We start from the raw sequence: 25,163 nt of genomic DNA on the forward strand, positions 1-25,163 counted from the left end.
TAGCAAACCACAACCATCCAATCAATTCCACACAGACAAAATCAAGCCCCGCCCAACTTACATTTTGAGCATATAATTCTATATAAAAAGTATAATATTTTTATATTTTGTAAAAATATTAAGTGAAAAAATAAAATAAAAAATAAAATAAATATATATATATATATATATATATATATATATATATATATATTATTATTTTTTTTTATTATTATAAAAAGTATAATATGTTTATATTTTGTAAAAATATTTAGTGAAAAAAAAAAAAAAAAAAATATATATATATATATTTTTTTAACAAAATGTAAAAATATATATTTTAGAATTTTGTACAAATATAATGCATATATATATATATATATATATATATATATATATATATATATATATATATATATATATATATATATATATATATGTGTGTGTGTATATATATGCATAACATTTTAATATTGTTAAATTTAAAAAATCTAAAAATTCATTAATTGTAGTCCATTCATTCTGACTGAAATTGCATACAATTTTAGCTTATAAAAAATATTTTACTTTTGCAATTTTGCAAAATGATGAGCGTTTTGTGTGAAAAATTATTATGATTTTGAATATGGTTGTGAATATCAGTAAAAGAATTGCTATATAAACCAGTAAGAACTCTCTCTCTTTCTTGTAGTGTTTGACTACAGCTATCGGGACTATATTCTGTCGTGGTACGTCCCGCTGAGCCGAGATGAGGGCCAGCTGTACCAGATGCTGTCCGAGGACTTCTGGGAAATGACCAAACAGCTGCGAATGCGTCTGTCCGAGGTGGACGTGGTCAACCTGGTGTGTAACGACACGGTCAAGACCCTCCACACACACTTCTGCGACCTCAAAGCGGCTAACACACGGTGAGACGCACAACATTGTTTGCAAAATGTGCATTAATATTTGAGGAAGGTGAACCGGCAGATTCTGTTTACAGCAGAACCGTGAACGAAACTCCTCTAAACATTATTTGTAGCGCCTGGCATCCAATAATCACAATCATTTTTGTGCTTTTGATATGAAACAAAGTCTCAGCTTTCAAAATCCGGTCAGTTTTATCCATAAATTCAAGCAGTAAGTGTGTTTTTGAACTGATCATCTCTTCCTCTTCACTACTAGTTACAGCAGCAAATAAACATGATGAACATCAGAATGTTTTAAAGATACAGAATCACGTCTCATCATGTAATCAAATGTTTCAACCGCCGAAAAATGCCAATAAAACAATAAACGTCTTATTTTTTCTCAGGAAAGCCTTTTAATGACCATCAACTCGATAGTTAGCTGGAAAAATAACTCCAGAGAAGATAAAAAATATGCACTATTACATATTCATGTTACTTTAACTTAACCTGTCCTTCAATATTAAATATATGTTTGAGTAAATCCGTCATGAACAAGTTATTAAAACACTGTTTAAATGTTTATATTTCAAAAAATGAATTGAAGTAGAAACATAATTATGAAATTAAAAAGTTATTATTGTAACGTTATTGTTATTGTCATATTATACAAGATTTTTTAAATTAACATATTATGTTAATTTAAAAAATCTTGTATATTATGACTTGCTGTTTTTGTTTGTTTGGTTTTTATTGTATTTATATGATATTTGTATTTTTGTAATTTAATGTTTGTCATGAAAATAGCCTTGAATGCTGACATGGCACTAAATAAAGCTGAATCTGAATCTGTGTGAGACATGATGTCACGTTCACTCAGTATTTCAAACCTGAAAAATAGTCCAGAAAATCCCTAAATGAAGCACGTTCTCTGATGGATTATGTGCATACATTACCATTACATTACCGTTTATAAGGTTGAGGTTCAGGTTGAGAGGTCAGTGAGATTATATTTTTTTCCCTTTTTTGTGAAAGAAATTAATACTTGCATTATGAATAGCGAGAGCGCGTTAAATTGATCAAAAGTGACAGTAAAGACAATTATAATGTTACAAAAGATTCTATTTCAAACAAACGCTGATCTTTTGAACTTTCTATTCATCAAACAATCCTGGAAAATAAAATGTATCACCGTTTCCACAAAAATATGAAGCTGTTTTGAACATTAATAATAATCATAAGTGTTTCTTGATCATCAAATCATCATATTAGAGTGATTTCTGAAGGATCATGTGACACTGAAGACTGGAGTAATGATGCTGAAAATACAGCTTTGATCACAGGAATAAATTACACTTTACTGTATATTCACATAGAAAACATCAGATTTACATTATAATAATATTTCACAATTTTTACTGTATTTTTGATAAAATAAATGCATCTTTGGTGAGCAGAAGAGACTCTTTCTCAGATTACCCGAGCGAAAGACTTTTTCTTCTTTACTTTAATAACAGCGAGTTATTACAAAAACTATCAGTGGGAAAAGCACAAGAATGTAAAACTTTTGTGCTTGTTGAAATCCAGGAAATTTCTGGATTGTTGGTGGAAAGGAAGCCAAATGATTAATTTACACACACACACACACACACACACACACACACACACACACACACACACACACACACACACACACACACACACACTCACTCTGGAGATTAAATTTTTTTTGTTTGATTGATTAATATTTAAAACTCCATCCTGTAATGTGACCCTTTGTTTTACACAAAACATCACACACACTTACACACTTGTCTGCATTATTCCATTACACACATTCTTACACACTCTTTCTCTCTCAGTGTATGTGTGTGTGATTACTATGTGGATATAGTAATAATGAGCATATCTGCCCGTCGTGTGTGTTTGAATGCGTGTGCGTGTCTGTCTGTGTATGTGTGTAAGATTGTGTGTGTGTGTGTGTGTGTGTGATGGATGTGGATGCAGTAATGAGCATATCTGCCCTGTGTGTGTGTGTGTGTGTGTGTGTGTGTGTGTGTGTGTGTCTCAGCGATCGATCTGCACAGCTCATTAGCTGAGTGGACAGACGTCTTCTGTTGCTTCTCTTCTTCTTCCTCTCATCTGTCTGTCTATTTTTGTAATATTTCATATATGATTTCACCTTCTGATGTGATCTCTTACTTTTCCTACATTTTAAATGCTTTAATGGTGCGATTGCATTAAATATCGTATATCTAAATAAATGAAACAAACAAGATATTATTTTCTTTCTCTTGCAGTTTAATTTTTCCAGAGTGCTTTATTGGCATGATTGTTTTGCACATTGCCAAAGAAGGAAAAAAAAAAAGTATAAAATTAAAATGACATAAAACCTATAATATAATATAGAATATATTACAATTAAATATATTTAGAATGAAAAATAAAATAAACAAAATAATAATTTCTCTTTTTTTGCTATTTAAATTTTTCCAGAGTGATTTATTGGCTTGATTGTTTTGCACATTGCCGAAGAAGAAGAAGAAGAAGAAGAAGAAGAAGAAAAAAATATATATATAAAAATTATGTTAAATTAAAATAATGTAAAACCAATAATATAATATAATATAATATAATATAATATAATATAATATATAATTAGATTTTAAAAAAGTAATAAATTTTTTGCTTGATTGGTATGATTGCTTTGCATATAGATACAGAAGAAAAATAAAGAAAATTATAAATCATATTAAATATATAATATATATCATATATCATATCATATATTGTATATCTATCATATTGTATATCATATCTCATATTATAATCATATCTCATGTCTCATATATCTCATATCATATCTCATATCATATATAATTTCATATATATCATATAGATATGAATTACTGCTTCATTGTCATGATTGTTATATTATAATAGGCCGTGTCTCTCTGTGTGTGTGTGTGTGTGTCCAGGCTGGAGGAAGATCCTCGTGCGTTCCCACTACACGCGTGTCTGATGAGTCCTGATGAGGAGTTGCGTTTCCTGCGCTGCTGTGCTCGTCTGCTAATGCTTCGCCTGCTCCCCGTACGGGACGCCCGATCCCGCAGCCTGCGCCTCCTGCTGGTGGAGGTCGTCGCTACTAAAGGTGACAAAATGTTTGAGTCCTTTCAATATAAAAGTCTTCTCTACTGACTGACTCACTCATAAAGACCATCCAATGGAGTAATAATGTGTGTAACTTCTGCTGCTGTTCACAGTCAGGGACTATTTTTTCCAGCGGAAGGAAGGCTTTTAGTGATTTTACTTCATGAAAGTTGCACTGATACATATTTTTTGGCTTTAATATTTGTATTGTGTGGTAACCGTTTTATAAAAGCTATAAAGTTCTTGAGGCTAGCTCTGTAAGTCCACCTGGCATCGTGCCTAACAACGCCCTTCATCCGTGACTTATTCACGACACAGATACTCTCTCCCAAATAATGCTGCAAACTGTACTTTTGGTACACTGTAATATTGGTTGCAATTAACTATAGAGGTATTATATTAAAACCGCTATTTATTTTTTAAATGATATATAATATTTTTTTATAATATTATGAATAATAGATATAATAATTACACCCAAATAAAAGCTTAAATGTTGCACATTTAAGGTAGTTTTCATAAGCACTTGTCTTCATGGCAAATTTATTCATACATACATGTATAATTAACAGTAAATAAGCTCCTCTCGAGTGTTTTTTTATAGCTAACTAACAAACGGATGACTTTCCTGAGGTAAATGTAACATTAAGTGATTACAAGCAAGTTTTATTGATATATTTCCACGATTGAGAGATTACATGGGACATGATACGGATTTCGGTAAGTTGTACTGTCTCTTTCAACTTACCTTCTGATATTAATGCTTGTTTTTCAAGATATAATTTGTGTTAAAGTGGAAGAAAAGCGCTGCTACTGCGATCTAACGTCACATTTAAGAGCGTCAAAACGTCATTTATTGCTTGAATTTCGTGATAAAATGGACAGAATTTGAAAGATGACAATGTTTCTTTTTAGAAGTAGCACAGCACAGAGCTATTTGCCATTACTGGATGAAATGCACTACAAATAATGTTTAGTATCGGGAAAAACTGCAGATCTGGCAACCCGGGCTTGAGCTACGGGTGATTCATAGTGTCAAATAGAGTCGGCTTTAATGTAGTTTTTAACTATTAAAGGTACAATATGTAAGATTTTTGTAATAAAATATCTGAACATTTCTTGCACAGTGTGATATATTTCCTGCAGTTGTGTACTTACAATATCCCAAAATTTCCCAATGATTTTTAATTTCAGAGAAATTCCAGTTTTGAATAACGGCTCGTCCCTGTTCAGTGTCGCCGGTCAATGACGTAATATCCGCGTTATCCCTGGTTTCTGCTCGTTCTGCCATAGTAACCATGGCGACAGACGTGGACAACTGCGTTACGTCTAGCGGCGCGCTCACGCTGTTGTTGTTTCGTTCAAACATTATGGAGCATGGCAAGCAGACTTTGGGACAAAAGGAGAACTAAAACGAGGATCAATATCAGCGTGGCGTTTTCGAGATGCCGAGAGCTAGCGTCCGCGGCTAACTTAGACTTGACAGAGACGCGCAAATGTAGAGGTGAGCTAATGTACATAAAACTAACCAATGTTATACAGCTCAACATGATGAAATGTTAGAATATGATCAGTATGTTATGCTAATGTTGATCTCGCTCACTGCTAGTCTCATACAGACAAACTAACACACAGAATAACATTATAACTTTAACACACTCAAATGCAGTTTAGTGTGATAGTGTAGAGCAAGTGAAACAGCGCTGCGTTCCCTCACAAGTTTCATTCGTCTAATAAACTGCCCTGTGTGAGTGTTATTCAGCACTAGCGGGTAAGTTAGTTCGGCAGAATGAAATGTCGTCATTCCTTTATATCCGCGGGACTCGCGTGTGGCGCTGAGATCTGTCTCTCATTAGCACTCGCGCCGCTTCATTCCACAGTCATGCTAAACACATCAGTGTATTCACTCATCCATAAACATTATTAGATCCATCGGCATGACGACAAGTTCCATAATTCCGCTTATGCGTCATCAACCGACGCCTTTGTTATTGTAAGAGGTTAGCGACCCCTAGCGGCGGAAAAAATTACATATTGTAGCTTTAACTCGCCCGCAACTGTGCATCTCTACTTGTCAGTACAACGTGACCTCGGATTCTTGAGTAGAAGTCAGTCAGAATTTGCATCAAAATCTTCAAAACATCACATATATAATCAATGAATGCACGACAGATCTGCCATTGAACGTCCTGTGTGCTGTTAGCATTCATTGTTTTATGACACCAGTTTATTACATTTACATTTATGCATTTGGCAGACACTTTAATCAAAAAGCGATTTACGTTGCATTTTATTAGTTCATGCATTTTCTAGGAGTTGAACCAATGACCTCAGCATGGTTTGAGGTATAGAGGCACATTAAAGTATATTACAAGATATTTCAATTTCAAATAAATGCTGTTCCTTTGGACTTTCTGTTCATCACAGGATCCGTATTAGCATCAGTTCTTTCGGAATGCAAGAAAACGATATTTCTCACACACAGATTAGCTTGTGCTTGTCGTAACTTTACCCTGATGTGGTTTAATGAAGAAGATATTTCTATAACACGGCTGAAAGCACTGCAAGACTTTGACGAGGAGAAATGATTTGCTTTCATGGATCAGAATGAGATTTGGTGCTCATGATAAATCCCCCTCTCACAGAACAAAAGCTTTCATTCACTGACCGTATCATAGCTTGAGAATTAGATTTGAGGAAAGTCCTGTTTCTGGCTCGGGCTTCAGTGTCTCGACCGCACAGTTGGATTGGACTCGAGCTGATTGTCAGATGTGTTCGTTCAATGCTGCCCTTGTGTAAGAACTCATGAAACATTACTTTTTGACAAATCACAAAATTGATTCCAGGATCTTTTCTGGAAGCACCAGATGTGTGATTGTAATTGCCTTTGATTTGCCATGAAATTACTAATTGCATCTATTATTGGAGACAGACGGACAGGCTTCTGGAGAGAGACTGAGGCTGACGACTGAGAGATGATGGATTACTGCGGGATATTAAAGTTGCCCCTATTATGCTGCATTTTAAAAATGTCCTTTCATGCGAGAATGTAAAAGGTAAATGGAGTTATTGTGTCCTAAAAGAAAGAAGCAATTCTGAACTGAAGTGAGTCGTCAGTAATTCAGGCTACGTTTACACGTGGCCGGTTATTTTCATAAACGGACATTTCACCCTCTCCGTTTTCAGAAAAGCATGGTTCGAATTACGTGGGAGCCAGTGGGAGCTGAGCTCCCATAGAGAGAGGATGAGCTCCCATGAAAGCAGTAAAATCATACACCTGTGGGGGTCTCTAAAAATCAGCAGCACCATTATTTTAAATTACAAATAAAGCACTTTTTCCTTCAGACTACTGTAGCATGACTTAAAAGATAGGACAAGATGCCAAACACATGGATCTCGCGGGATCTCGGATCGTCATCACACTACGTGGTCCAGTGGTAGAACATTTGCCAAACGCGTCAGAGGTACTGGGTTCGAATCCGCACTCATATACGTTTTTTTTTTTTTTTTCATCAAATCCGATTATGTTTATAAGTGGTTCTATATCAGGCAGAGACACGTTTATGTGCATTTTGTTTTGTAATTTTACTGGAACGAATAGAGAGTCTCCACAACGGATTGAAGCGCGCCCGAGTGAAGACTGTGCGCGAGCCACAAACAAACACAGTATCCGCGCCAATGATCGCAGCGGCACTTTTATCACTTGATTTAAGCATAAGGATATAACTTAAGTACACGGTCGAATCTGTCGGATCTATCTATTTACTCTATATTAACGACAAATTAAACCAAATGTACTATTTAAATTGAATTGTGTTACCAACGCTTTTTTATTAAATTTGTATTATATTTACAAATTTTTATATGTTTATATTACATTATTAAGCTACCGCGCCTGCTCATAGGCTACTTTTTTTCTTCTTTTTTTAAAGAGACCCCCACAAAGATGAAATCATAATTCGAACCCTGCAGAAAAGTGTTATATGCCGTCAAGAGCATGCCAAACCTGTAGGTGGCAGTGTAACGAGAAGCTCAAGCCCATGTTAGCCAATCAGAATCCCGGAAATATAGGTCGCACCTTTGACGCAGTGCAAGTTCTGTCGCATACTGTGACGTCGACTGCCTAAAACTCAGTTTTTCTCAGTTTACATGCAAACGTGCAAAATCTCCACTCTGGACAGAGTTTTTAGAAACAATCGTTTTCAGAGGCGAATTCTCCGTTTGCGTGTAAACGAGGGGCACAACCGAAGGGAAATGTCTCCGTTTTTCAAAATAACCATGTACGTGTAAAACGGGGCCTCAGTCTCATGTAGGTTTGTAACTAATTTGCATAATGCCAGCCTGTGGTCTTGATTGGCTGAACAGCGTCTCTTAGCCCCGCCCTCAAACACTGTAGTTTATCTGAAGCCCCAAAGCGACAAAGTGACCCAATCCCATTCATTTCAATGGAGCGCTGGCGACTTCCGGCGACACGAGCGACAGTAACCGTTGGCGACAGAATGTGGGCGTGTCAAGCGACGCGAGACGTGACAAAAGCTCAAGAAATTTCAACTTTATGCAAATGAAAAGCGAGCAACATTTTCGTGAGCGACAACCAATAGGAAAGAAGATTTTCAGCTGAGTGATTCGAGGGCGATTTCACTGTTTTATATGATTTGACTGTAACCACAAACATGGATATAATAAAATGATGCATGGAAAAGAAACTGTCGACAGTCTCAGTGAGTTTAATTCACACATTTATAGTTCGAGTGTTGTAGTTTTATGATGCAAGTTTAGCACGCCATCGTTACTGTTCGTATCACTGAGATCAAGAGCTGAGATTCAGATATGATAATGAGCGTTTGCTTTCTGACCAATCAGAGCAGAGCAGCTCTCAAAGAGGCGGGGCTTAGAGAGACTGAAGCGTTTCAGACACTGAGAGGAAAGAGCTGACGCTGCACTGGAGATTATGAGGACATTAAAGTGATTTTGACCTTAGATGCGTGTAAACCTGTTGTAGGAGACTCTAATAAATACATAATAGGGCCATAAAATTATGATTAAGTGATTTGCTTTACCAGCAGTTTCATGCTTAAAGCGGTGAAGCTTGTTTGTCTCTGATCTGTACAACCTACATTTGTTCTTGTTTAAGAAGCCGTTTCACTCGGATTTACAGTACATCTCAAATCAATAGGGAAGAAAAGACGAGCGCAACTTCCGTTTCATGACAACTTTTTAAGATTAGTGTCTTTAAAAATAGCAGTTTCTGCGCCGCTGCTTCAGGATGCAGCTGCTAGATTCACTTAACCTGTTTTCCTGTGGTTATACTGGGGGAAGTGTTCACATCTGCCTTCTCAGACTGGCGAGACGGAGGATCAGTTTGATTTTATACGCATTATCATTAGCTCTGTTCCAAAACTTCTAAGGCATTGAAAGGAAACTTTGATAAAAGACTGATGTGGAGCTTTTCTTTGGCAGAAACTTCATATCTGTCACATTAGTGAAATGCATGGGAGGATTGACTCCGGTAGATTTTGACATGTTGCCAAGCAATGCTTTAAGCAAATACTGCATTGGGTAAAGTAGTCAATTTTAATCAAATTTATTAAAATTCAAGTTCAAATTTATTTGTATAGCACATTTAAAAACAACCACAGTTGATCAAAGTGCTTAACAATGTCAGGATACACAAAGAAATAAAAAAATATAAAAAAACACAGTAGACAATGTCACAGTATCAAAACCCAACTCAAAATGAAAGGTTGGTCTTAAGCGACGTATAAGCAATATATAAATATTGAAATGCTGTTTTCACATAATCAGATGCATGCTGTCTTGTATATAGAGTTTGGAAGTATGATTGCTTTTAATGAATCATTTATTCGGACAGTTCAAATGATTCACTGATTCATTTGAGTGTCTGTGTGATGGTTATTATCGTTAACTAAAACTATTAATGCATTTCTGTTAATTGAAATACAGCTGAAATAAAAAAAAAATATTAATATTAGTTGGAAAAACTTAAACTAAAGAAAAAATGAGAAATGTTGCCTTTGCATTAAACTAAAATAATATTAAGTTGAAGCACTAAAATAAAAAAGAAAACCAATTAAAGCTAAAACTGAAATAAAAAAAAAGAATAAAATGACAAAAACACAATGAAATGGCTAAAAGTTCAACTAAAATTAACATGGAAACTAAAAATATAAATATAAAAGCTAATCAAATTTTAATAAAACAATAATAAATACTAAAATAACACTTACGTATGTGCAGATGACTGCATTTTCACAAATCAAAATGATTAAAAAATATATTTTTCTTTATTTCGAAACTTTTTTTATTTGGAAATTTTTCTTCTCTGTTGTGTAAAATGTAATGAAGTTTATTTAAATTGTTATTTTTTTTAGTGGTTTGATTTTGTGTAAATATGAATGTTCACATAACGCTGCCACCCTGATTGAGATTTTGTAAAATGTTTTGATTGAAAAAATGAACAATATTATATATTTGAAATGCAGCTTTTTAGCTACTTTTTATAAGCGACTTCTTGTGTAGCACTAGCAACCTTTTCACAAGGGTTTTGCTTAACTGTAGTTAACCACTTGAAATTCAATTATGAGCAGCTTGTCGTCTGTGAAGTGTAAAAGGCAATATAATTATGCTGGAATAGCCTTCAGTGCCTTAAAGGGATAGTTCACCCAAAGATGAAAATTAGCCCATGATTTACTCACCCTGAACTCATCCTAGGTGTATATGACATTATTCTTTCAGACGAATACAATCAGAGTTATATTAAAAAACATCCAGGCTCTTCCAAGCTTTATAATGGGAGTGAATGCACTTTTATGATGGATAGATGCACTTTTATGATGATAGATGCACTTTTATGATGATAGATGCACTTTTATGATGGATAGATGCACTTTTATGATGATAGATGCACTTTTATGATGGATATATGCACTTTTATGATGGACAGATGCACTTTTATGATGGACAGATGCACTTTTATGATGGATATATGCACTTTTATGATGGATAAATGCACTTATGATGGACAGATGCACTTTTATGATGGATAGATGCACTTTTATGATGGATATATGCACTTTTATGATGGACAGATGCACTTTTATGATGGACAGATGCACTTTTATGATGGATATATGCACTTTTATGATGGATATATGCACTTTTATGATGGACAGATGCACTTTTATCATGGATAGATGCACTTTTATGATTGACAGATGCACTTTTATCATGGATAGATGCACTTTTATGATTGACAGATGCACTTTTATGATGGATAGATGCACTTTAATCATGAATAGATGCACTTTGATGGACTTGGAAGCTTGGAAGAGCCAGGACGTTTTTTAATATAACTCTGATTGTATTCGTCTGAGAGAAGAATGTCATATACACCTAGGATGTCTTCAGGATGAGTAAATCATGAGCTAATTTTCATTATTGGGCGAACTATCCCTTTAAAACAGCTGCCGGCTCAACACTATTCCTTCTTTCTCTCTCTCTGTTTGTCTCTGCAGTGCTGAAGCCGCTGGTGGACGTGTTGAGCGATCCGGACTACATTAACCGCATGCTGCTAGCTCAGTTAGAGCACCGAGAGCAGGTGAACGAGCATCATAAGAAAGCGTACACGTACGCGCCGTCCTACGAGGAGTTCATCAAACTCATCAGCAGCAGCTCCGACATACAGTTCCTCAAACAGCTCAGGTACCGAACATCACTCTGCTTTCACTGTTTTCTATTATTGCTCATACTTAGCATTAGGGATTTGCATAAATCCTGCACACTTCCGGGAACGAACACGTCACAATATTCCTCATTTAAATAATTCATACGCAGAATAAAGGGGCGGGGCCTGGTTGAGTTAGTTAGTAGTGTGTTAAAACCAAGCGACAACCTTCCGGTCTCTCTTGATTCAACACTGAAGAGACTTAAACTGCAGTTCATCCACTGGCCACTAGAGACCGGCTGCAGAAGAGAGTCAATCCCATAAACCCCCATGTTAAAATGCCCAACTTTACAGCAGAAAAAAACATGTTTACAGTCTGGTACAAAAAGTGGTTTTGGTCTATAAAGCTAATTTTGCCCTTCATGACGACTGTGAGGGGGGTGAATATTTTTATAACTCATCCATTTAAATTATATTAAGCCTTAAAGTTGTGCATAATTAAGGGTGTGGCCACTTGAGTGACAGGTGGATTGCCGCTGATGTCACTACTAGCCATTTGTCTGTTAGCGTCACGTCACCTCAGCTAATCCGCCTCGCTGCATATTTACATTTATCCGGGAGTGACGCTGCCAAGATGGCGACGGCCGGCTCCGCCCACTTTGGGCTTCAAAAACGCTCTTCAATGTGCTTTTCAGAAGGAGGGGCTTCATAGAGATTCGTTTGCGAATGTTCGTTGGAACGATGGTTTCGGGAAACACAGACTCGTTGAACTGCTGATAACGACAGAACTTGCGAACATAGTTGGCTTACGATGCTTTCAGAAAACACAGTCCAGAGCGTTACTGACAGACTGAGAAGAGAGGAGCCGCAACAATGGAGAATATGAGGAAAATAATCAACATTCAAGCAGGAAAACCTGTTCTAGTAGCAACAAAATCAAGGCTTTGCTCTTTAATACGATGTTTTCTGAAAGCTCCAGTCAGAGTTATCGGGTGACTCACTAAAGCTGTCTGGATTTTGGCCATTTCGCCACTTCCAAACCAATTTACTTCAGTATAAAAATAGTCCTGTTAGAAAGCAATTTCTGTTACCTTCACCTCAGACAAATCACTCTTTAAATAGGTGAACTGGAAGACGGCGCTGGCGTATCGCAGAAGTCGTTCGTCATCTGAGGTTTGTTCCGCTCTGGATGAGTTATCTGGCATTTAAAGGCTCGGAGAAACTTGTATTGATCCGCAGGCGTAGAGGACGATGATGGATCGGGAAGCGACAGGCGGGAACGGAAATAAAAGCATTGTGATCATAGATTTCTTGATGTGTGTTGGACATGTTTCTACATGTCAGGGTTTGATTGTGGTGGTTTTTAAAGAAGTCTGAAGCCTAGCGAGGCTTGGAGGAGAAACCCATTAAACTGTGTTGAATTAATTCAAGTTTGCACAAATCCTCACTGTTATCAGTCTTTATTCAAGCTCAGCTGATGATTTTAATGAACTAAGGTTTAGCTAATGCTGTATTGGGATATAACTACGCTTTCAGAAATAACAGGGTTGACAATACTTCTCTTGTTAAAGTCATTATGTTAATTAGGAACACAAAAGGCTGTTTAATCCGTTTATCATGTTTGTTACTCAACCATAAAATCTTATAACTAGATTAGGAGCTGATAAATGCAGTGCTATTTCAGCGTTATTGATATAATATCATAGTATTTGTTAATATTTTGAATAATCAGTTCAGTTTTCACTAGTTTGTTTTAATAATTTTGTTGTGTGCTTTTGTTATTTCTATATAGCTTCATTTTAGTATGTAAACAAACTTATTTATATCAATTAGTTGTCAAGTTTTTCCCATCTTATATTTATATATTCTTTTATTTCAGCTTAATTTCAATGACAAACAACTTTTTTATTCGTTTAAGTATCAATAACAACACTGAATAGGCTAAATGCATGTAATTCACAAACATCTATCTTACATAATTGTTTGTATAATAAGTTTCGATAACCGCCAGTTTCAACACACTACTAACCAACTCAACCAGGCCCCGCCCCTTTATTCTGCATATTCATTATTTAAATGAGAAACTTGACCCTTAATATCTTAATCTGCTTGTGAGAATGTTTATGAATAACTCATATTTTATTATTATTAAAACATATGATATCTGTACTACTGTCAGCCAGAAGCTGTTAGTCTGTCGACTCTACAGTTTATCTGAGACCTTTGTTTAAACGATGACTATAAACCTCTTGGGGTTTTTATTTTCAGTTGCATTGACATGTAGGACATGAGGTCTAAAACTGAGCGTCTTTATCAGCCGAAGAGGGTGTTTTTGTAAATGGGCTCAAAGGGTTACGCAGTCTTTGTGTGAAAGCTGAAAGGCAGAAAGCATGTTTTGTTCAGCGTCTATAATTCGAGCATCTCATTTCACACCAGGAACAGAACGTGAGGTAATGAGGATGTTGCTGGGTGACGCAGTTGCCTTTCATGTTGTTTAGCAAGGGTGTCGAGTTGCATTCAAGCTATTTTAAGGCATTAAGAACATGTAAGTACTATTGATCACACTTTTTTATTTATTTAACGCTCTGTTTAGTTCCTGTCTCTATGAAGCCCCTCCTTCTGAAAAGCACACTGTGCTCTGATTGGTCGGCTGGAGCAGTGTGTTGTGATTGGTCGAGCGCTTCGAGTGTGTTTGGGAAATGTTCCGCCCCTTCCCATAACTGCCAGTTTAACACACTACTAACTAACTCAACCAGGCCCCGCCCCTTTATTCTGCGCATTAATTATTTAAATGAGGAATATTGTGACGTGTTCGTTCCCGGAAGAAACTCAAGACTACAATGGAGGCGTTTCAGGAGTTCAGAAACACTGACACTGATATAGAGAAGAACTGTGTGACTTTGCAGAGCTTTATCATGATCAAACAGCAACATTACACACTGAAGAGAGTCACTTTGCTCTGGTTTTGTGTTACGGCAGGTATCAGATAGTTGTGGAGATCATTCAGGCGACCACAATCAGCAGTATCCCACAACTGAAGAGACAGAAAGGTAAGATGACCTTCAGACACATCAGCCAATCATATCACTCCTTATTTAGGGATTCACATGTGACCCTGGATCACGTCACCAGTCTCGAGTCGCACGGGTATATCTGTGGCAATAGCCAACAATACATTGTATGGGTCAAAATTATCGATTTTTCTTTTATGCCAAAAATCATGAGGATATTAAGTAAAGATCATGTTCCATGAAGATATTTTGTAAATTTCCTACCGTAAATATATAAAACATGTATTTGTGTGAGTGAATGCTGCACAATCGCCAACATAAATGAACAACTTTAAAGGAGATTTTCTCAATGTTTCGATTTTTTTGCACCCTCAGATTCCAGATTTTCAATAGTTGTATCTCGACCAAATATTGTCCTATCCTAACAAACCACACATCACTGGAAAGCTTATTTATTGTCAATCTCAATTTCAAAAAATTGACCCATGTGACTGGTTTTGTGGTCCAGGGTCACATTTCTCGTGTTTCTACATTTGAATCTAATGATGAACTAGGCTTCACCTCTTTCTCTAATTTCACTTAATGATCTGATCTTCCCTTAATGAGTCTAATGGTCATGAGAGCATCTAAGAGAATAAAGTGTGCCGTCAGTCAAGGCAGGGTCTATATCAAAGATGTAATAAAGCCATGCGATAACCAGTGTCTTTGCTCTGGTGTTTCGTGAGCTGTTATGCAGCTCTGTGATTGGCCAACGGGTAATTGCTCTGAAACCGATGCGAGTCGATCTGGATCCAGACGGCGATGACATTTACCCGTGAAACACATCAGCTGATGCCTACAGAAATTACTGAATGATTCATTCTCAAACTTTGTATCAAAAGAGTGTAAAATAAGTCACTTTAAGAGTCTGTTTGTAAAGGGTCAGTGAAAGGTCGTGCTAAACCCGATAAACCTTGTGAAAGTTTGTTTGTCTATCTCAGGAGATCAAATTCAATATTAATGTTTTTTATTTTATTTTTTAATGGAATAAAAGGGCAGCCGGATTGCAGATTTAGTCTCTTTATGTGCGAGCTAATTTGCCACTTAATGTTCATTTGTATCGATTAACTTATATTTCCATAATTTTGATTGATTGATTGTTTTATCAATCATCTTATTTTTAAAAATATTTTATTTTCCTTTTATTTTCTCTTTTTCTTTTAATTAGTTTCTTTTATTAGATTTTTTTGTCTTCATTTTATGGAATGTTTCATTGTGTTTTTATGAAGGAAACGGTTTTATTTATTAATTATTTGTTTAATTAAAAAAATATTTTTTCACTTTTCTTTTCTTTTCTGATTTTATTTTATTTGTGTTTCCTAAGGAACAGGTTTTATTTGTTTGTTTATTTATTTATTTGTTTATTTTGTTTAGTTTTTAATTTAGTTAGTTTAGTTTTTTTTATTTTATTTTTATTTTTATTATTATTACAATATTTTGGAATATTCAATATGTGCTTCCTAAGGAAAATTATTTTTATTTTTTTTATTACATTGTTTCTTACAATTTTTTAAACTTATATTTCCATAATTGATTGATTGATTGTTTTATTAATTATCTTTTTTTCTTTTTTTTTTTCTTTTTTTTTCTCTTTTTATTTTAATTATTTTCTTTTATTTGATTATTTTTATTTTTTCATTTTATGGAATGTTTCATTGTGTTCTTACTAAGGAAACGGTTTTATTTATTCAAAAATCTTTCACTTTTATTTTTATTTTATTTTATTTTATTTTATTTTATTTTATTTTATTTTATTTTATTTTATTTGTGTTTCCTAAGGAACAGGTTTTTTATTTATTTATTTATTTATTGTTTATTTTGTTTAGTTTTCAATTTTGTTAGTTTCATTTTTTTTGTTCCGTTTATTTTATTTTTTGTATTATTTTTTTTTTATTACAATATTTTGGAATATTCACTTGTGATTGCTAAGGAAAATATTTTTTTATTCTTTTATTTTTATTTAATTTTTTTATTTTATTTATTACATTGTTTCTTAAAATTTCATGGAATCTTCAATTGTGTTTACAAAAGATTTATTTATTTATTTATTTAATTTATTTATTTATTTGTTTAAATTTTTTATTACATTTTTCTTTTCTTTTTTAATATTTTTTTCTCTTACAATTTTATGCAATCTTCAATTTCTTTTATTACTTTTTTGTTTTATTAATTAATATTTTATATACATTTTTTTTTTTGTTCCACAAAAGGAGCTAAATATTATATTTACTTTTTTAAATAAATAATATATCAAATATATATATAATTATTCATTAAAAAAAATATGAACATATCGAATATGTTGATATATATCCAATATCATATCTAATATGACATTTGTGCCATCTTATTGCTTAAAGAAACACCCATTTTTCTGCTGTTTATAGAAAAGATCCTTTAGGATTTTAATTCTCAGGGGTCGCATTGAACAGCCAATCAGAACAAGAGCTCAGAGGGATAAATATGTCCTCAGCTTCACAGATACATCATACACAGCTAATAAACCATATCTGGATATAATCGTGGAGGTTTGACTAAACGAGCTAAAGCTCACTGCTATTCATCTGTGATTGGAGATGAAGTTCATTAATCGTGCCGTGGTTCCAGTGCTGGATTAATTAAAGCTCCTGGTATTCCTGCGGTGGGAAGCGCTGGTGTTATTCAGTGCTAGCGGGGAGTCCGTTTATCAGCGCTGATGTTTTCCGTCTCCCGCTGCCCAGTAATGATGGCGGATCTATAAATCATCTCGCTGGCTTCCAGCGTCAGACCAAGCATGCTGAGATTATTGCTCATATTCCCAGACACACACACACACACACACACACACACACACACACACACACACACACACACACACACACACACACACACACACACACACAGAGAGTCAACAGCTTGTGTCTACACTGTAAAAACTAATAAGCTGCATGTTTGTATTTGTGGCACACTTCTATTGTACATTATTGTAGTCAGTACTGTATTAGTTAATTACAGTAAAACTGTAAAATAAATGTGGCTAATATATTATTTGCAACTAATGCACTTTCCACTGCTTTTAAAACATCTCATGTAATGAATGTCCAGTTACTTTATTTATTCATTATTTTATTTTATTTTTTTAATGTAGGAAAGCATTTGGCAAATGGGGTTTGCAAGTTTTTAACACAGTTTTCACAATTTGTCAGAATATTTTGAAAAACTGATTTGTATAATTTTCATTATTTTGTTTTTAGCAATAAACATTAAATGAATATATATTTATTTTTGCCTTTAACATGAATTTATATAGACTGATTTTGACTATATTAAGCCATTTTAAAGTTTATGAATGCCCCCCCCCCATAATGTTATGGAATGTTTCGTCATGTTTAACAAGGAAATTATTTTATTTATTTATTTGATTTTTACTTTTTTTAAATTTGATCTCACATTAAGTTTTCTTCCTCTTCTTCATTCTTCTAGTGTGAGTCTTTTTTGTGCTTATTTTTTTTGCCATTAAAATTGATCAAATTTGAGGCTGATTTTGCCTAAATTAAACGGTTTTTAAGTTAAAAAAAAATTAAGAAAAAGCATTAAAATAAAATTTAAATGTATTAACTTTTAGTTTTCTTCACTCTTCTAGTGTCTGGGTCTTTTTTGCCATTAAAATTAATAATATATATTTTTTAATAATATATATTTTTTAATAATAAAAACTGATTTTGCCTTAATTAGCAGTTTTATATAATTAATGTTTAAACGTTTTAATTAATAAATTAACATTATTTTAGAGTATTTCAAATCAATTATTTGGTAATTGTTTGCTTATTTTTCAAGTTTCCTTCCTAGTTTTCCATGCATGCAAACACAATAATATTCTGCTTTACATTCTGTTTGATAGATTTATTTTCAGTGTTATTTATTTCAAGTTGTAGATTTGTTCAGGCATCGGTCTGGTGTAAAATGAGCCAGTGTAAACAGGTTCAGTGATGTTTGTGGCTTGTTTATGCTCTTGCTTGATCTCTGTGTGTAAGCGACATGAAGCAGAAGGAAATGAAAACGGTCCTGGTGCTTTTCATCATAATCTGCTCCAGTCATCAGAGCCGAATAACTGTCCCGTACGATTGCATGCCTGAATTCTCTCTCTCTCTCTCTCTCTCTCACTCTCTCTCTCTCTCTCTCTCTCTCTCTCTCTCTCTCTCAGAAACTGTTTTTCATTTATTTTCTAGATTGTACTAGATTACATCAGTTGTTTCCAGCAATAGATGGGTGGTGTCAGAGCCTGGGCCAAGTCTTCTCACCCATGTATCTTATATATGGACTTTAGTATAAAAAGAGTAAAAAGGAGTCCCATGTTTAAATTAACTTTTTATTTGGACAAGTTAAGATGGTTATTTGTGTGTCACGGAAAGAAAAACTGATGTCGAATCAGTCCTAAAGGGTTTAATAAAGATTGAGTACACTTGTACATGAAAGAACAATTTAAATTTTTGGTATTAAAGTGTTTGTTAAAGTCAAGTCTCTCTCTCTATGTCTGTCTCTCTTCCCCCCCCCCCCTCCCTCTCTCCCTCTCCCTCTCTCTCTCTCTCTCCCCCCCCCCCTCCCTCTCTCCCTCTCCCTCTCTCTCTCTCTCTCTCTCTCTCTATCCCCCCCCCCACTCTCTCTCTCTCTCTCTCTCTCTCTCTGCAGACAGTAAAGGTAAAGAAGCCGCCGCGCTGAAGGCCGACCTGTTACGTGCCAGAAACATGAAGCGTTACATTAATCAGCTGACGGTGGCCAAGAAGCAGTGTGAGAAGCGGATCCGGCTCCTCGGGGGCCCGAACTACGAGCAGCAGGAGGACGGGGCCCCGGACGAAGTGGACGGTCCCCAGAGCCAACGGGTACAGGACCGGCTCACACTCGCACCCTGCTTTAATAGTCCATATCGAGATCCAAAATTAATGAATAATTTCCTTCATCCTTTAGTTGCCATGATTACATTTATGCAGCCATGGTAAATGTGAGTGTGTGTGTCATGGCTTCGTTTAAAGGAACACGCTGACTTTTTGGGACTTTATCTTATTCACCGTATCCCCCAGAGTTAGATAAGTCCACACATACCCTTCTCATCTCCGTGCGTGCCGTAACTCTGTCTGACGCACCCACCGCTAGCCTAGCTTAGCACAAAGACTGGAGGTAAATGGCTCCAGCTAGCATACTGCTCCCGATAAGAGACAAAATAACGCCAACATTTTCCTATTTACATGTTGTGATTTATGTATAGTCACTGCATGTACAAATAACAAGGTCACATGACACAGCCATCTTCCAACCGTATACATACTGGGAACTATATTCTCAGAAGGCGAAGCACTGCTACTTGGGCGGAGTGATTAAAGTCCACCTGTAGTCAATCATTTTATCCCTTAAAACTCATCTTTGATCACGAAATTACATATTTAAATGCTTTTTCATTGAAAAAAACTCTTCATGCCTTAAAATAGCTTGAATGTAACTCGACACCCTTGCCTCATTTAGTATGCACGGTTCTATGAATATGCAAATGAGCCCCGCCTCCACTCACTCACTCAGCTCAGAGATCCACTGGTTGACGATCACACGTTGATCTGATTGGTTACAAGGTAGTTTGTGACGTCAGAAACACCAGCGATTTCAAAGCGTGTTTTTGAGACTGTCTTTGGTTCACTGCAGTTTTAAGGAGAAAATACTCAGCAATGGAGTCGACTTATGAATTTACACATGGTCTGACTTAAAGCATATTAAAAACACCACGTAGACAACATTAAAAGTATAACAGCAAAACATTCTTAGGTTCAGAAAGAAAGAAGTGGCCCTAAAATATAAAATACTCAATACCTAAAAGTGTAGAAACCCTTTTAAGAGTGTGTGTGTGTGTTGCTGGTGAAACTAGAGATGAACCGCTGCAGTCTAATGTTTTCTAGTGAGCTCAAGTGTTTTTAATTATGCTTGATTTGTCTCTCGTCCTCTCACAGATCCTTCAGTTCGAGGAGATCATGTCGAACTCTGTGTACCGGGAGCATTTCCGCGTCTACATGGAGCGCGTGGAGAAGAGGGCTCTGATCAGCTTCTGGGAGCTCGTGGAGACGCTGAGGAGCGCAAACAAGGTCAGACACACACCTCAGCACAGGGTCAGACACACACTTCAGCACAGGGTCAGACACACACTTCAGCACAACGTCAGACACACACTTCAGCACAGGGTCAGACACACACCTCAGCACAGGGTCAGACACACACTTCAGCACAGGGTCAGACACACACTTCAGCACAGGGTCAGACACACACTTCAGCACAGGGTCAGACACACACTTCAGCACAGGGTCAGACACACACTTCAGCACAGGGAGAGACACACACCTCAGCACAGGGTCAGACACACACCTCAGCACAGGGTCAGACACACACTTCAGCACAGGGTCAGACACACACTTCAGCACAACGTCAGACACACACTTCAGCACAACGTCAGACACACACTTCAGCACAGGGTCAGACACACACTTCAGCACAACGTCAGACACACACTTCAGCACAGGGTCAGACACACACCTCAGCACAGGGTCAGACACACACTTCAGCACAGGGTCAGAGACACACTTCAGCACAAGGTCAGACACACACTTCAGCACAAGGTCAGACACACACTTCAGCACAGGGTCAGACACACACCTCAGCACAGGGAGAGACACACACTTCAGCACAAGGTCAGACACACTTCAGCACAGGGTCAGACACACACTTCAGCACAAGGTCAGACACACACTTCAGCACAAGGTCAGACACACTTCAGCACAGGGTCAGACACACACCTCAGCACAGGGAGAGACACACACTTCAGCACAGGGTCAGACACACACTTCAGCACAGGGTCAGACACACACCTCAGAACAGGGTCAGACACACACTTCAGCACAGGGTCAGACACACACCTCAGCACAGGGTCAGACACACACTTCAGCACAGGGTCAGACACACACCTCAGCACAGGGTCAGACACACACCTCAGCACAGGGTCAGACACACACTTCAGCACAGGGTCAGACACACACTTCAGCACAGGGTCAGACACACACTTCAGCACAGGGTCAGACACACACTTCAGCACAGGGTCAGACACACACCTCAGCACAGGGAGAGACACACACTTCAGCACAGGGTCAGACACGCACCTCAGCACAGGGTCAGACACACACTTCAGCACAGGGACAGACACACACTTCAGCACAGGGTCAGACACACTTCAGCACAGGGTCAGACACACACTTCAGCACAGGGTCAGACACACACTTCAGCACAGGGAGAGACACACACCTCAGCACAGGGTCAGACACACACTTCAGTACAGGGTCAGACACACACCTCAGCACAGGGTCAGACACACACCTCAGCACAGGGTCAGACACACACCTCAGCACAGGGTCAGACACACACTTCAGCACAGGGTCAGACACACACTTCAGCACAGGGTCAGACACACACCTCAGCACAGGGAGAGACACACACTTCAGCACAGGGTCAGACACACACCTCAGCACAGGGAGAGACACACACCTCAGCACAGGGTCAGACACACACTTCAGCACAGGGTCAGACACACTTCAGCACAGGGTCAGGCACACACCTCAGCACAGGGAGAGACACACTTCAGCACAGGGTCAGACACACACTTCAGCACAGGGTCAGACACACACTTCAGCACAGGGTCAGACACACACTTCAGCACAGGGTCAGACACACACCTCAGCACAGGGTCAGACACACACCTCAGCACAGGGTCAGACACACACCTCAGCACAGGGTCAGACACACACTTCAGCACAGGGTCAGACACACACCTCAGCACAGGGAGAGACACACACTTCAGCACAGGGTCAGACACACACCTCAGCACAGGGAGAGACACACACCTCAGCACAGGGTCAGACACACACTTCAGCACAGGGTCAGACACACTTCAGCACAGGGTCAGACACACACCTCAGCACAGGGAGAGACACACTTCAGCACAGGGTCAGACACACACTTCAGCACAGGGTCAGACACACACTTCAGCACAGGGTCAGACACACACTTCAGCACAGGGTCAGACACACACTTCAGCACAGGGTCAGACACACACTTCAGCACAGGGTCAGACACACTTCAGCACAGGGTCAGACACACACCTCAGCACAGGGAGAGACACACACTTCAGCACAGGGTCAGACACACACCTCAGCACAGGGAGAGACACACACCTCAGCACAGGGTCAGACACACACTTCAGCACAGGGTCAGACACACTTCAGCACAGGGTCAGACACACACCTCAGCACAGGGAGAGACACACTTCAGCACAGGGTCAGACACACACTTCAGCACAGGGTCAGACACACACTTCAGCACAGGGTCAGACACACACTTCAGCACAGGGTCAGACACACACTTCAGCACAGGGTCAGACACACTTGGCGGGGCTTGATTTTGTCTGTGTGGAATTGATTGGATGGTTGTGGTTTGCTATTGGCTGATCTCATGTGAGTGACAGGTTATAGCCCCGCCCACATCATCAGAGAAGAGAACAGATGCTGTGAGAGGAACTTATTCTGCAATATTCAATACAAAATAATAATGGTCAAACTTGATTCCATGGTGACTTTAATTTAATAGTAGGGAAATAATATCCTATCTATTATTTAAATATCTTATTTAAAATAGAAAAATTTACACGCTAAATAGCTTTCTTTATGGCTATTAATCTCTCACAATGATTTTTAAAAACCTGTAAATGCAAACTCTTATTTACATTCTGACCCGGCTACTTGTTCGACTAGTGGAAGCTCTAATTTATATAAATGTGTATGATAAATATTTAAAAAATGTATTGTGTACCAAAATAAACGTTTACAAAATTCAAACGTTTACATGATTTTGTGCTTTTTCTTTATGCAGCATTTCAGTATTCAAAGTGATATTAATTAATATTCAATATTTATTATTTATATAAATTAATATTTAAAATGCGTGCACATTACCACGACGTGCGACAGATAGCGTACGGTGGTCGGCAGTGGATTTACAAAATGACTTTTGGATTCCTTGTAAACTCCAAATTTACCAAAAGTGACAGAAAAAACATTGTTACAATTAAACGCTGATCTTTTGAACTTTCTATTCATCAAAGAATCCTGGAAAATAAAATGTATCACAGTTTCCACAAAATATGAAGCTGTTTTCAACATTGATAATAATCATAAATGTTTCTCGAGCATCAAATCATCATATTAGAGTGATTTCTGAAGGATCATGTGACACTGAAGACTGGAGTAATGATGATGAAAATTCAGCTTTGATCACAGGAATAAATTACACTTTACTATATATTCACATAGAAAACTGATGATTTACATTATAATAATATTTCACAATTTTACTGTATTTTGATCAAATAAAAGCAGCCTTTGTGCTCAAAAGAGACTCTTTCTCAAAAATGCATGTGGATTTTGCCAGAGATTACAGCATGATCATGGAGTTTGTCATTAAACAGTTGAGTCGGGAATTTTTACACGGATGAAGGGAGAAAAACACTGACATTCTGGATTCGGATGGCAATACAATCCCAGACTAGACCCTGTTAATGACCTTCATACTCATGCGAATCGATGACCGTCTGCCACATCTGAGCAGTGATTTTCCTGTCACTCGCACAATTGTACATTTCCTAATTGGTCATTTCGCTGGCACTTTCATCCAGACATTAACAGCGCGCACGGCTGAAACCCGGACCAACACGTCAGTGTGTGACTCAGATAAATGTGTAATCGTTCCGGCCCGTCACATCCAGCTGTGTTAAATTAGCAATATCCGGCACTGACATTTATCAGTGTCAGAGATGAGTCCTGGAAAGCTTCAGTTTTCAGAAATGTTGCGTGAGTCTGGAATATTATACAGTCGAACCAAAAATTATTCAGACAGCAGATATAATTTTTCATATTTTTATAATTTTCATATTTTCCACTATAGATTTATGTAAGTGAGGAGAGCAAAATAAAGTAAACTGTGACACATTATACACAAATATTATTCATACAGTGACTACCAGTGACATTTCTAAAAATTTCGGAGGAAAAATGATTCGGACACTTTGAGCTGATCATGTTTTGCTGAAGTGTGTTTTCTTTAATTGCTAATGCTCTTTTTACACACAGACTGAACAAAATGAAGCATTGCTTGGTGATTGGTTGAGCTAAACTGGTATTATCTAATTGTGTAGTTAAATTTAACAGCTGACAGATATTCAACATAATTCATGTGTGAGACAGTCTAACAGAAGGACGGACAAAACCAGTCAAATATCAACTGAGTTCATAACTCTGAGTTCTGCTCATATTTTATCACCATTTTCTAAACTATAGCGATTAAACTGTGATAAAG

The 25,163-nt window shown here is 37.1% G+C and overlaps 1 protein-coding gene across 1 annotated transcript in view; it reads left to right on the forward strand.

Annotated features, from left to right (window-relative positions):
• The window catches only part of snx25 (sorting nexin 25), a 67,909-nt gene that overhangs the window by 16,522 nt on the left and 26,224 nt on the right, over positions 1-25,163 (forward strand). Inside the window, exons 3-8 of the mRNA XM_084133085.1 lie at positions 671-887; positions 3,845-4,017; positions 11,552-11,738; positions 14,680-14,750; positions 19,419-19,609; positions 20,723-20,854. Coding sequence (XP_083989211.1) covers positions 671-887; positions 3,845-4,017; positions 11,552-11,738; positions 14,680-14,750; positions 19,419-19,609; positions 20,723-20,854 — 971 coding nt within the window. The remainder of the gene's footprint in view (positions 1-670; positions 888-3,844; positions 4,018-11,551; positions 11,739-14,679; positions 14,751-19,418; positions 19,610-20,722; positions 20,855-25,163) is intronic.

Source organism: Abramis brama, assembly GCF_963993115.1.
Source record: "Abramis brama genome assembly, chromosome: 13".
In the NCBI taxonomy this organism is placed as follows: domain Eukaryota; kingdom Metazoa; phylum Chordata; class Actinopteri; order Cypriniformes; family Leuciscidae; genus Abramis; species Abramis brama.